The following is a 13893-nucleotide window of genomic DNA, read 5'->3' as shown; positions in this document are numbered from 1 at the left end:
TTCAGGTTCGCAGCCCGATTCGTAACCACTACGCTACCAGAACTCCTTAGTCGTCTTTAAGTCTCTTTGTAGACGCTCTGTCATTTGCCAAAAATTGTATATTACGATAACTGTAGAATTGTCTACTTCCTTCAGTTCTACGAGAGTTTGATATATTGTCCGGCTCTTTCATTGGGAGTTTTGATTTGTATATTATGATTAGGTCCTCTTGCTCAAGAGACCCTTTAATTATAACATCCCTTCTTTGCCTCTTACACTACTTTTTGCCTTAAAGTATTACCACTCCCGCTCACCTTTATTGCTTTTACCTTGATGTATGTTCTTCACTCTTTGATTTTTAGTCTATTTTTATCTGTGTGTGTGAGGTGAGTCTTCTTGTCGACAGTGTACTGAAGGAACCTGCTTTCCTATCTATTCTGCTATGCTTTGAGACTGTAAACCTTTATGAGAGTAGGTCTTTCTCCTGCAGAGCTGCTGGTAGGTTTAATCCACTGAACTTTGGGTTGACAATAACTATTCATGGCACCACCAAGCATACTCTCTCCGTGTATGTATCTACCGGTGTCCAAGTACGTGAGACAAAGTCTCTCCATGCTCTTTCCAAGAAGCACCCCGTTGTACTACCTCGGAAACGTATTTGTTCCCTTTTCTTGCTGTTCAGTATCCCCTTCATCAACACCATATATTCTTCTCTAGCCTTCCTTACTCATTGTCCAGCTCTCATGTGCATATAAGGCAAGTGAACATTCCATAGTCTTTTGTCTAGTGTTGCTATAAGAAACAATACAAATGGATGGTTTTAACAGAAATTTATTCAATCATGGTTTAGAATTCAGAGTGTCGGCTTTCTGAGATGACTTTCCCTGTCAGTTCTGGGGAAAGGTCTTGATCTTCATTCAGAAGCTGTAGGTCCAATCCTCCTTGGCACCAATCTTCTCCCCTCACTCCACCCCCCTGGATCTAGCCAGCAGCAGCATGTGGAGACTCTAGGTCCAAACGATCAACTCCACTCCAGGCTCCTAGCTTTGGTGGTAGTAGGCACCTATGCTATTTTACATCGTTTGTTAGTAAAAAAAAAAAACAACGTTACAGAGCATGTCCTAAGAAAATTCCATTTACTTGGGTCAGGGCTGTGATGGGATTAACGGAGGTGTATTCAACCCATAATCCTTTAACTGGTTTCTCACACCAGATCACATCATGGGACTCATCATATAGCTGTCACATTACATCATTAAATAACTGTCAAATCAATCACTGAGAATCATGGCCCAGGAAAGTTGATACATGTCTTCTTGGTTCTCTTTTGGGGTCTGTCCTGTTTGGAGTTTATTCAACTTTGTCAATGTATATTTTTCTCATCATATCCCACATAGCCACTGGTGGGTTTGAACTGCCAACCTTGTGTTTAGCAGTCCAGTGCTTATCCTACAGTGCCACCAGGGTGCTCACTCTCTCTAGATCTATCTAAATGCTGGTATGTGCTGCCAGAGTCTGTCCCAACACACAAGAACCTTGTAGAGCATTATGAAAAGGGCTGGTGGGTTTGAACTGCCCACCGTGGAGTTAGTATTTCTGATGGTGGTTGCAGGTTAGGTCAAGATTTTAAAAGAATTCAATGAACAGGAAGCATCCCTCAAAACTGCACAACTTCTTAGCCATTTTGTTATCAGGCCTACTTAAATCAGGGAATTTGTCCTTAAAACATCAATGGTAATGATTTGGGACTAAAGCTTATTATGTATGTAAGCTGAAGAATACACAGAAAGCCTAAAAGACACTGAAGACAAAAGGGGAAATTGGCAAAGAAACGTCACAGCCACACTTTTCCTCAGCTAATGCTGCCAACAAAGTGTTCTTCTTTGTCCTGTGGTCACAAAGTTTGAGTCTGAATTACCGCACTCCATTACGTGTATGCCCTTTGGTGAGGTTGTTTGCAGGACAGAACTGAACAATTCTCACTCCATCAACCTCTCCCAAGAAACACAATCAGGTCCTTTTTTCCATACAATATTTTGTTGGCCTTTTCATCAAACCAGAAGACCTTGACTCTAATTGGGACAAGTGCAGGCACAGCAAATCTCTTGCAATGTACAAATTCAGGAGGCTACCCGGGGTTCTCATTGTTCACCTGAAACGCTATATCTTTAAAGGTCTTTGTGTGCTAAAGGATACCCAGAAAGTTGACATTTCCATTCACGTAAGCTTGGCTTCACATTGCATTGGAAGCACAAAACCACCTCTTCCTTTGAGCAGTAATGTGCATATTGAGAACACCCAAGACTCTCAAGATATGATTTTGGGATCCATCATTCCTTAGGTACCTCCTATGATATTAACATTAACATCCAAGGATTCCCTGCTTCCACTCCTTGGATCAGAAAAGGTTAGCATCCAAGGATTCCCTGGTTCCACTCCTTGGATCAGAAAAGGGCTCTGAATTGCAAACTTTCCAGAGTCTCTCTGAAGGATTAAATGGAAAACATTAAAAGAGTGATCCGAAAACAGGCTCCAAAAGAAACATGACAGAGTGCAAATTGGTCAACTCAAGATGTGGGACAGCCAGTAAGAAAGAGTGGCCAGCAGCTGACTTCATGATTCGGGAAGAGACCTCTCCTCCCTGATCTATGAACATCGAGGTAAACCTACCAGCAGCTGAGTTGTGGTAGAAAGTCATCTACAAGCGGTGTCTGGAAGCCTTGCCCTGAAGACACACGAGACAAGTAGCACATCTATAATGGCAGGTTCTGCAATTTCGCTGAAGTGAAGATTTTTATGAGGCTAGAGAAAACAGGCTTCCAGAAAGCTCTCCAGGAGTGGATGAGCAGCCCCAGTGGAATATTAGGAAGAGACTAAGTTCAACAGGCTCCGCCTTGAAACCTCAGGAAGCCAGACACGCAGGAACACAAGAGAGGAGGACCTCGGTATATATACAGTGCTGAGTCTTCAGGAGGCTATTCTAAATTCCTTCAGAGCATTTGATTCTGGCGAGAACCCTAAAAACAAAGGCCTCCTAGGTATGTATTATCACAGAAGTCAAAGAAAGCCAAGGAATCTAAAAGAAATGTCTAAACAGGGAACCCTCGCCTTTAAGAGAGACTCATCAGTGTGGACAGCCTTCTAGGGGAGTCTACAAAACTAGGTCACTATGTCTGCGATGTCTGCGACTTTGCACAACAGGCCTGGTTCGTGTACGATGAACTCCAGGTCTGGCAGACCCAAAAGGCCAATACGCACAAGGACAGACTTACCAACAGGTACATCTTCTTGTACCTACACAAGGACATCTCTGCTGAGCTCCAGAGAAAGGGTAAGACTCAGCAGTCATTAACCACAGACTCACTGGAGAAGACCCTTCAGGGACCACAATAAGAGGGAGACCCCTCTTTGCACAACTCTTGATGTCCTCACTCACAATCACTGCCTCACTCACAATCACTGCCTCTCTGTAAGGAAAACTCTACCATGTGACAGAAGTTCGAACACACATTTAGGATGTGGAATTATTTACGGTACGCCTACTGTACACAACTCAGCTGAGCAATTCTCATGCTTGAGAAACGTTGAGAACCACTGCTCTTCTGTGTTATGGATCTCGCTGTCTTTTCTTACTGCTTATGCTGAGTTTCTGGGTACTGTGGGACTTGATCAGCAACTAAACTAAAGTTGGAGGCTTCAGTCCCTCCAGAGTTGCCTTGGAAGAAATGCCTGAAGGTCTACTTCTGGTTATTCAGTTCTGGAAAACCCTAGGGATGCAAAATGCCATCGGCTGTAGGAACTCACCTGAGAAGTATATAGAAGCCAATGGTTATTATGATTAATGTGGGGTGGAAGGGGCTGATTTATAACACTGGTGCTGGAATCTTTTAGAAAAGGATAGAAGTAATATCATTGAATGGTACTTGTATTAATCCTGCTGCTGAATGCTTTGGTGTTTATTTAAAAACCTGAAATTTTTTAGAACCCCTAATTGAGCACAGTCCTACTTTGGCGCACCTCGTGCCCTCAGACTCCATTGGAGCTCTTTACTTCAACAATATGTGTATGCTTACACAAGTCCTTGCAAGCCCACGGAGGACCAACATGTCCTCAGACCAGTCAGAAAGATTGACAACTAGAATCCCGACGTGGTGCTCTAGGATCAACACTGGACTTTTGAAGTACAAGGTCAGTAGTTCAAATCCACAAGCCAATCCTTGTAAACCCTGTACAGGGTAGCTATGAGTTGGAACCGACTCAACAGAATTTAGTAGCAACAGCTGACCCACTTCTTCTCCCCTTGTTACGTGAAGAAGTTGGTCGAAGAGGTTTTGCAGTTCACAGCCCGATTCGTACCCACTACACTATCAGAACTCCTTGTCTGTGGCTATAGGTAACTGTATATAATATGACTCATCTCAGATACCTTTAAGCTCTGTTCTTAAGAATAAGAACTAGAAGTAAAGGTTCATGAAAAAGGATTATTTGTATTTTATAGGATTTGGGAGGCTGATTCATACACAGATTAAAGGGCCAAGCTGATAAAGGCACTTCATTATATTACTTCAAATAAAAATACCGGTTTTTATCAGTAGCTGTCTCTACCCTAATTTTACCCAGATGTTCAGTGAGTTAAAATGTCACTAAAAAAACCATCACAATCCTTTTGTGGTACAGACTGTGCCAACCGTACTGAACCAGGATTCAGAGTGGTTTGAGGTTAACACATGAAAGGACAACCTTCGTGTTATCTCCGATGAAGTGATCTGAAATCATGCAATCAACTCGAATTAATGGAAAGTCTGTTTCTTCCTCCACGGCGTGGCCTGCTGCCTGTATATCGGACACTCGGGTAAAGTTTGCTGACTCTCTGTTGAATCTGGATCTTCCATCTGGCGTGTCCCTCGACCTCCAGTTCCTTGGTGATGCTGGGAGAGTCCTTATCAGCCCGCCTTCTTACCTGCCTGCCTGCTGTCTGACCTGCCATTGGTGGTGGCTCCTCAACCCTGAAGAGCTCCCTAAAAAGTGATGCGTAACAATCCACCAACAAAATGCCAACATTCCAATCCTGTATTATTCACCTCAGTTCTCACTATAACACCCCAATCCCGTTGCCTAATTTAAATGCAGCAAGAACCTCCGTTAGCAAACATTTGTGATGACTGACTGGCATAACACGGTATGAATGGCACAGATCATCTGTGGACATTTTGCTGGATTTTCACAGGTTGCCACATAAGGGCACAAGAGTCATTCCAAAAGACTAAAGTGATTCATCTCACCTCACTGAGGCTGCCCCTGGGTTCCTTGTACTCACTATTCATACCTCAGAGGTGGAGGCTTACACCTTAGTTTTGTAGGGTAAGACAATGCAATTATTCACTATGTATCTACTCTTTCTGTGTCTGGTTTCTTTCATGTAATATTACATTTGACCACATTTAAAATTGCTTTTAAATATCACCATTTAAATGTTTAAAGTTCAAATAGGATGGAAAGATTAAAATGGTACTTTGTTCTTTCTCTCATTCCTTTCCACAGTGTTCCCAGTTTTGTTTTGTTTTGTTTTGTGTTTTTGGAGAGACATTTTAGGTATAAACAGACCTGTGCATATATCCATAGAAGAAAACTTCAGGAGGCTCGCTTCATCGGTAGTTCCTGAGATGACGTACTTTCTCTCTCTCCCTGTTAGGACTGTTCAGTCTGGTTTTGAAGAGTGCACAGAACTGTGACTTGTGTGTCCCTCAGTTAGTCTGGTATTTTTTCCTGGTTAGTCAGTATATGCACTTTGGGCGGTGACATAAAGAGGAGATATGGTGTCCTCCCTAGTACTTCCTTGTACCAGTTGATGCCATTACAAGTGAAGCAGATTTTCATCTTCCCAGTTTCTCAATGATAATTTCCTTTTATAATTAATATGTAGCCTGTGGGGAAGATTTTTTTGAGACATTATCTTATTCTTCAAACACTCAAAACATTTTAACATTGATTGACATTTTTTTTTCTTTTGCTTGAATCGATGAGGATGATTTTTTAAACGATGTTTATTAAATTTTCCCATTGTTCTGCAATTTCTTGAACTCTCGTCAGGTGAGATTAGGAAGGCAGTGAGATGTCTCTTACACACGCCTAGATCTCCAAGGTCTGGTACAATTGTCAGAAGGCTCAGTCTGTCAGCCCAGGGAAATAAGACATTTCTAGGAAGAATGGGAGGTGGGTTTTGGGCCTCAAGTGATGACACCAGGGATACTAGATATGTTTCTCTATACGGCTCATTCTGAATCCAGACCACTCAAGTCACTGGTTTGGGTCATCTCATCTCGTGTGGCTTCAAAAGCTTAGAAGGAAAGAGAGAGACAAGAAAACTGAGACTCCAGTTTATATACACAGACAGGAGCCAACACTTCCCCAGCTTTCCCGTTCAATAGGGAACCTACTGTCTCTTAATGAAAAATCTGCCCAGTCTACCTCAGGCAGCATATTCCTAAAGATTTGTTCCTCCAATCCCCTCAGCCATGCGTCCAACATTTACCACATACCAGGCTAACTCACCCAGGGGTGACACAGGAGGAAAACCTCGCCATCTGCTCCCATAAAAATTGTTGTTGTAAGGGGTGTTGAGTTAATTCTGACTCATAGCGACCCTATATAGGGTTTCTGTGAACTGTCAACCTTGTTATTCAGAGTCCAGTGCTGATCCTACAGCGCCACTCAAAGACCACAGCCTAGGACACACTATGGAGTATTTCTACTGTCACATGGGCTCTCCATGAGTCGAAATTAACATGGTGACATGTAGCCACTACAATAGGCACTGTTATAGGCCGTGGGAAGATGCAGTATTCCAGCTGGGATGCTGGACTCCAGATGGAAGAAAATGGGTCATAGATTATCTGGTAGGTCTACAGACCTAGGAGAAATCTCTGACCAGTCCACTGTCTACATGGACCCTGATCAACTAACTGCCCTCCCAAGAACAGTTTGTTTTCACCCTGTGGAAACACTGGCTACCCAAAAGGCTCTGAAGTTGAAACCAATTTTGCAAAACAGTTTTAAGTTATACCATGGCAATGAAACGATTTACAATAGGATGAAGGTAAAACTAATGCTCTCCCATGTAAACTATCACATAATTCACAATAAAACATCAAAAACAACAACAACAACAAACCAGTTAAGTTACTCTGAGTCTTGTCATCCCGGCTCTCCTGTTTCTCGGTCTCACTGTCTGTGGTTTCATCAGGATCTTCATTAATCTGGGAAAGTAATCTAGATCGCCGATTTTGAAACCAAACCTGAGTAAAGCAAAGAGATTTCATTAAAACAAATAAATCCTCCACACTGTCCTTTCACAAAATGGGGACAGCTTCACATCCTGACAATTCCCATCCTCATGGTCTTTTTCCAAAGTCAAGCCTGCATTCCAACTCGTCCCTGGCTCGGGGGTTCTCTTTCCATCTCACTCTCAAGGAGCCTAGAGATGCGCTATGGCAGAGGATCAGGTAATCTAGGAAACCATTCATCATACCAAGAGGAAGAGTTATTACTACCCATTGCCTGCACCTGTAAGTTTATGTAGATGAGGGGGATTCAAGAAGTTCATGGAAAAATGGAATGAAAAATTAAAGGATTTGGTTCCATGTACTTTTTGATACAGTCATGAGCCATCAGAGAAATGCCAAGTAAAACCACAATGAAGTAACATTTCACTCCCACTGGGGTGGCGCTGTGGGATCAGCACTGGACTGCTAACCACAAGGTCAGCAGTTCAAACTCACCAGCTGCTCTTCAGAAACCCTATACAGGGTCACTATGAGTGGGAGTTGATTCGATGACACTTAACCACGAGGATGGCTAAGACCGAAAATAACAAATATTTGAAGGTAAGTGAAGAAATTGGAACCCTCCTCCATTGCTGACAGAAATACAGAATAGTACAGTTGTCTTGAAAAACAGTGTGACGTCTCCTCAAAGAAAGGAATGCTACAAGTAAAGTTACCCTAACCCACCACCATCGAGCTACACACACACACACACACATACACATCTAGAGTTTCCCTAACCCACCACAATGGAGCCTATTACAACTCATAATGGACACAGTTGCATCCATAGGGTTTCCAGACTGTAAATGTTTAAGTACCAGACAAGCCTCCTCTTCCTGCCTGGGAGCAGTTGGTGCTTTGACCCATTGACCTTGGGGTTGGCAGCCCAACCCTTACCCCACAGGAGGGCTCTAAAGAGGTACCATCAACAAACACATGCATACCATGTTTATGCAGCTGTTTGCCCATCAACAGATGAATGAAAATGGTACATCAATTATATTATCTACTTCTATACGTGGAATCCTGGGGTGGCACTAGGGGTTAATGCGCCAGACTGCAAAGCTGTTTGAACTGCAAGGTCAGTGGTTCAAGCTCACCAGCTGCTCCTCGGAAACCCTACACAGGGTTGCTATGGGTTGGCACTGACTCTATGGCACTTCACAACACAACAACAGCTTGCATAGACATAACATTTTATTTGTCCTTACACCCATTGGTGAGCACATATGTCTGTCTGTGTGTGAACTGATAACTATAAGGTCAGCAGTTCAAACCTACCAGCCTCTCCTTGAAAACCATTTAGGGCTTGCTATGAGCCTGGACTAAGGAGCTTGGGTAGTGTAGTGGTTATGAATCAGGCTATGAACCTCAGGGTCAGCAGTTCTCGAAACTACCAGCTGTTCCACGGGAGAAAGATGAGGCATTCTGCTCCCGTAAAGATTTACCGCCTCGGAAACCCTGTACAGGGTCACTATGGGTCGGAACCAACTCCATGCACATAACCACAACAACAACATACGAAACCAGGAGTCCTGGTATAGCACTGTAAGGTAAGCACTGAATGGCTAACCATAGGGCAGCAGTTCAAACCCACCTGCTCCCCCTCGGAAACTCTATACAGGATGTCTCTACGAGTCGATACAACTCGACAGCACTTAACACATAAAACCAATTGCCAACATTACTTTCAATGGAAAGAGACCGGAAACAAAGCTACTCAGAACTCTAGGTGTAGACATATTTCTGAACCTGACCTTAGCTTTAGCCCTAGGTCCAGCCTGGCTTTCACCCTAGACCTAACACTAGCACTAGCCCAAATTTGAGTTCTATTCCCAGCTGTTACTAAATCTATCACTAGACCTAACCCTAAACCTGTCCCTAACCCTTGTCCAAGCCCTAATCCTAATTAAAACCCTAACTCTAGTTCTAACCCTAGACCTAGACCCTAGCCATAACCCCAGCTCAAATCACAACTCTAACCCTACAAATAAGAAAAATGGTCTAGAAAACAGTCGTCCTACATGAACCATGGTTCATCTACCCTGAGACCCGAACTAGATGATGCCCGGCCATCACTGCCATCTTTTCTACTCTGGGTCTCAATAGGTGGATCTTGATTGAATGAAGAAAGATAAATTCCTAAAGAGAGAACCAGACTGGATGCCTAGGTAAAGACTGGCCGAACCTACTGCCCTGAGATACTCTTTAGCCCTTGACCTGAAACTCGCCTGAGGTCTCATTTGAGCTGAATAACAGACTGGCTCACCCAATAGAGAATCATCATCCATGAGAGCTATGCTACTCTAAAAAAATTATCTATAGGAGAACAGATGGTCACCAAGTACTTGACAACAAAGATGAAAAGGTAAGGAGCAGGGCAACTAGACTAAGGGAAACGGAACAACTAGAATGGAAATAACGAGAATGCTCACACATTGAGAAGGATGCGACCAATGTCATTGAACAATTTATATAGAACCACAACTGCTGTGTAAACCCTCACTGATAACTCTATACGATATTATTTAAACAGAAAGCAGAGGCCAGAAAGAAATGAGAGAGAGTCTATCAGACAGAAGAGAACTTGTCCAGGCCCTAAAGACACAACCCAAGACCACTGTGGCTATGGCTTCTCATTCCTAGGAAACCAGTGAGAAAGTCATTATCGCTTACTTGAATTCTTGATTCTGGAACCCCGATTTCTTTAGCAAGTTGTTCTCTACATTCAATCCCAGGATAAGGGTTGTTCTTAAATGCCTTCTTCAAGGTGCACAATTGAGATGTGTTATAGTAGGTACGACAACGTCTGACTGTAACATAAGATGAAGGTTTTAGGAGTCACTTAACATAGTCAAACATGAAAACCAATCATACCCCATTGTCTCCATCAAATTTGAAATCTGTTGCCTCCAAGAAGGTCTCATTCCTAGCAGAAGGTACCAGAAAAGATGTAGGAGGAACGCAATAGGTCCATGGATAGGGCAAGGAAGGATGCCAAAAGCCCATATTTAACCCTTTGCCACCAAAGACCCAGATGGAATGTCCTAGGGGAGGGACCATTCATCTATCACCTCAAAGTAGCAGCTGGTTCTACTACAGAGAGGCACTTGGTTTTCTACTGGGGGGAAAGGATTAGATCAGACTATTTACCTTGACTTCTTTCTTCAGGGTTATCTTGCCTACGTTCTTGGCTGGATTTTAATGCCTCATTAGGTTTTGATCTTTTCTCGAATAGGTGTCTAGCTCTCCGATTCTGAAACCAAATCTAAGCAAGGAAAAAGGGATAGAATCAAACGGGTCACTAACACTGCATTTGTCCAAAAGAAAGAAAGATGAGATTCTTTCTCATTTGGGTTACAAGCAGTATCAGCAACTTCCCACCAGGTCTAGGTCTAGAATGCTTAGCCTGGCATGTTGTACCTTCACAATCTGGTCCCCAATTATCTCCAAATTATGAGTTTCAATAATACATATTTTTTAAAAGCAATTAGTAAATCGTTGCTCATAGCAACCCTGTGCACACTAAAACAAAACACTGCCTGGTCCTGGGCCAATCTCACAATCGTTGCTATATCTGAGCCCATTGCTGCTGCCACTGTGCCAATCCATGTCATTGGGGGCCTTCTTTTTCACTGACCCTCCACTTTACTAAGCATGATGCTCTTCTCCAGGAACTGGTCCTCCGATGATAGGTCCTGAGTATGAGAGACGAAGTGTGCCGTCCTGGCTTCTAAGGAGTGTTCTGGCTTACCTTGAGCATCAGTCAGTGTTCTCATCAAGCCTTTAGCATACTGACACATAATATATACTCAATTAATGGCCTTCCCACCCCCAACTTTCCACTTCTAGTCTTGAAGACATAGAATTTATAACTTGCCTGGATTCTAGACTCTTCTATATTGATTTCTAAAGCAAGCTTCTGTCTAGTAGTGTAGTTTGGGTAGGGTTCGTAGTTGAAGACGTTGATGAGACTTTTCAATTGCTCCCTTGTGAATTTCGTACGATTGCGTCTAGTATACTCCATCACTACAATCTCTGTGGAAATACAAGGAGAGAAGGGGCAGTTGCTAAACCAGTTGGTACATTCCAACTTTGGGCTCAAACTAGTTTCCACTTCTTACTTCTCTCTTGGAGGATGACAGAACTCACCAGAAAATAATTATCAGAATTCCCTTAAATAGCTTCTCCAACTAAAGAAATTAAATCTAAAAATAGTGGCGCACAAATCCAAGTGGTAAGGCTTGGATAAGCACTGGGCCCCAAGATCAGTTTGAACCTCAAGGTTGGTGGTTCAAACCCTCCAGTCGTTCCTCAGAAACACTATACAGGGTTGTTACTGAGTCAGAACCAAGTCAACAGCACTTCACAACAACAATCCAAATGAGGCCCTTTAGATCAGAACCCTTGTGAATGCACAGCTCATAGTCTCATGCAGTTACCCAAGTAGACTAGGACAAGGTACATAACATCCACTCGGTGAACAGAAGTCGAGAGGTAGGCTTGTTGAATGGCAAAAACAATGGATTTGGAGGCAGCCCTGTAAAACAACCGCTTCCACCCCCCAAAAAAAAGAGGTTTGGAAAATGATCTTAGGCTTCTTATAAACTCATCTGCCACAAAATAGGATTTATGTTTTTTAAAAAATCCCCAGAGACTTCACCCATCTTAGACCTTGGTTTGCATTACTCTCAGCTCACAGTTCCTTTACGTCTTCCACTCTTACAAGGAACATTCCTTTGGGGAGGGAAAAGTCTACAAAACTCCTATAACTATACAAGGACTTCCAGAATTCATTCAATACCAGACTAATGCCTTTAGGGAGCAGGGGAATAGAGTAAGAAAATCAGAGTTTTCTGGGGACAATAAAAGGTTGAGTTTGGGCAGCATTTATCGTCCTCCGCCTTTTTGATCTTTGCTGTTATTGGTGGTGTGAGATGATATCTCATTGTTGTTTTGATTTGCAGCTCTCTAATGGCTAGTGATCGTGAACATTTCTTCATATGTTTGTTGGCTGGCCTTTTGTTGTTTAAATGATTCTATATTCATGGGTGTTTCTGTGTACATCAAAAAACAAAAACAGAGGAAATAGAAGCAAATACTGTTGAATGATGATGCATGGAGGGGATTGTAATCATTGCAATGAAATGAGTGCAAAACCGATGTTCTCCCATGAAAACTATCACTCAATTCATAATAAAAGTTTAAATAATAATCATAACCTTTTAGTCTTAAAACCACCTGATGGGAAAAAATTATTGGAATAAAAGACATTATCATTAAAGCAGATATATATTTTCCAAATCTCTAAATTTCCTATACATTTTTGAATTGATCATTGATCACAAGTAATGTCAGATTTCTCGCTCATTTTTCCTTTTCGTAGATGTGACAAGGAAAGAACTCATCACTGCCTCGTACACAAGTCTCAACAACCACTGTTTGTCAGGTACATTTCCGGTAAATATGACGTTCCGTGAAACGTTCGGTTAGCTAAGCTAGCACCCCAGCCAACTGCATACATCCTTTTCCTTCGGACAGCCAGCATCTTGGAACTGAGCGTGGAGGAGTCTTGTCGTACAGTGGTCACCCACCCATCTGTTCCACAGGACAAACATGTGGCAGCTGGCCTCAATAAGGACCATGGAAGCCCTACGGGGCGGTTATACTCTGTTCAATAGAGTCGCTATTGAGTTGAAATCAGTCAACGGCAACAGGATTTTGAACTCGACTTGCTACCAATTTGGCTTTAACTACAGCAGATTTATCTCCCATTGATTTTGTACCATCTGTGCAAATGTAGACATAGTGGGAAAGACTAATATCTAAGTAGTAGTAAGAAAAAGGAGCTCTGCTGGCATAGTGGTTACAAGTCAGGCTACTACCCTTAAGATCAGCAGTTCAAAACTACCAGCTGTTCCTCAGGGGAAAGATGAGGCTTTCTGATCCAGTAAAGATTTACAGCCTCGGAAACACTATACAGGGTTGCTATGAGTTAGAACCGACTCCACAGCACATAACCACCACCACCACGAGTACTTAAAGTAATTTCAACTTGGAAGTTCTCCTGAAAGATCTTGCAGACTCCCAGAGATTCAAAGACCTCACTTTAAAAACAGTTTGCCCTAGAGGAAATCCTCTGTTCTTCAGTATATTTCTAAACCACACTGTTGACTTCTTGAAGAGATTATGTTAGACCTGCCCTGGTGGCTGGGGAAATCAGTATAATGTGTTTTATTTAATTAGACCCATGATAATTGTTTCTCTGCTATTCATAAGGTTTTCAGTGACTAAATATTTGCAAATAGTCTGTCACTCCTTCTTCCTAGTCTGTCTTCATCTGGAAGTTCATCTTAAACCTGTCCACCATGGGTGACCCTGCTGGTATTTAAAATAGTAGCGGTATCGCTTTCAGAATCACAGCAACTCACAAGGCCATCACAGTATGACAAACTGACAAACAAGTGGTCTGATGAAAATCAAAGAGCACAGCCTTCAGTATGGATTACATCTCAAGGTAAAGAAAACAAAAATCCTCACCACTGGACCAATAAACAACATTCTTTTCAATGGAGAAAAGATTGAAGTT

At 42.5% G+C, this 13893-nt stretch overlaps 1 protein-coding gene across 1 annotated transcript in view; it reads left to right on the top strand.

The window, feature by feature from the left end:
• LOC102835841 (ubiquitin carboxyl-terminal hydrolase 26-like) overlaps positions 1-13893 on the top strand; it is a 112549-nt gene that overhangs the window by 81091 nt on the left and 17565 nt on the right. The window contains exons 2-4 of the mRNA XM_006868263.1: positions 1854-1993; positions 2040-2255; positions 3095-3257. Of these exons, the coding sequence (XP_006868325.1) occupies positions 1854-1993; positions 2040-2255; positions 3095-3257 (519 nt within the window). The remainder of the gene's footprint in view (positions 1-1853; positions 1994-2039; positions 2256-3094; positions 3258-13893) is intronic.

Source organism: Chrysochloris asiatica, unplaced genomic scaffold (assembly GCF_000296735.1).
Source record: "Chrysochloris asiatica unplaced genomic scaffold, ChrAsi1.0 scaffold00116, whole genome shotgun sequence".
NCBI lineage: Eukaryota > Metazoa > Chordata > Mammalia > Afrosoricida > Chrysochloridae > Chrysochloris > Chrysochloris asiatica.
Note: the sequence above shows the minus strand (reverse complement) of the source record. Positions and strands in the feature narration are given on the sequence as shown.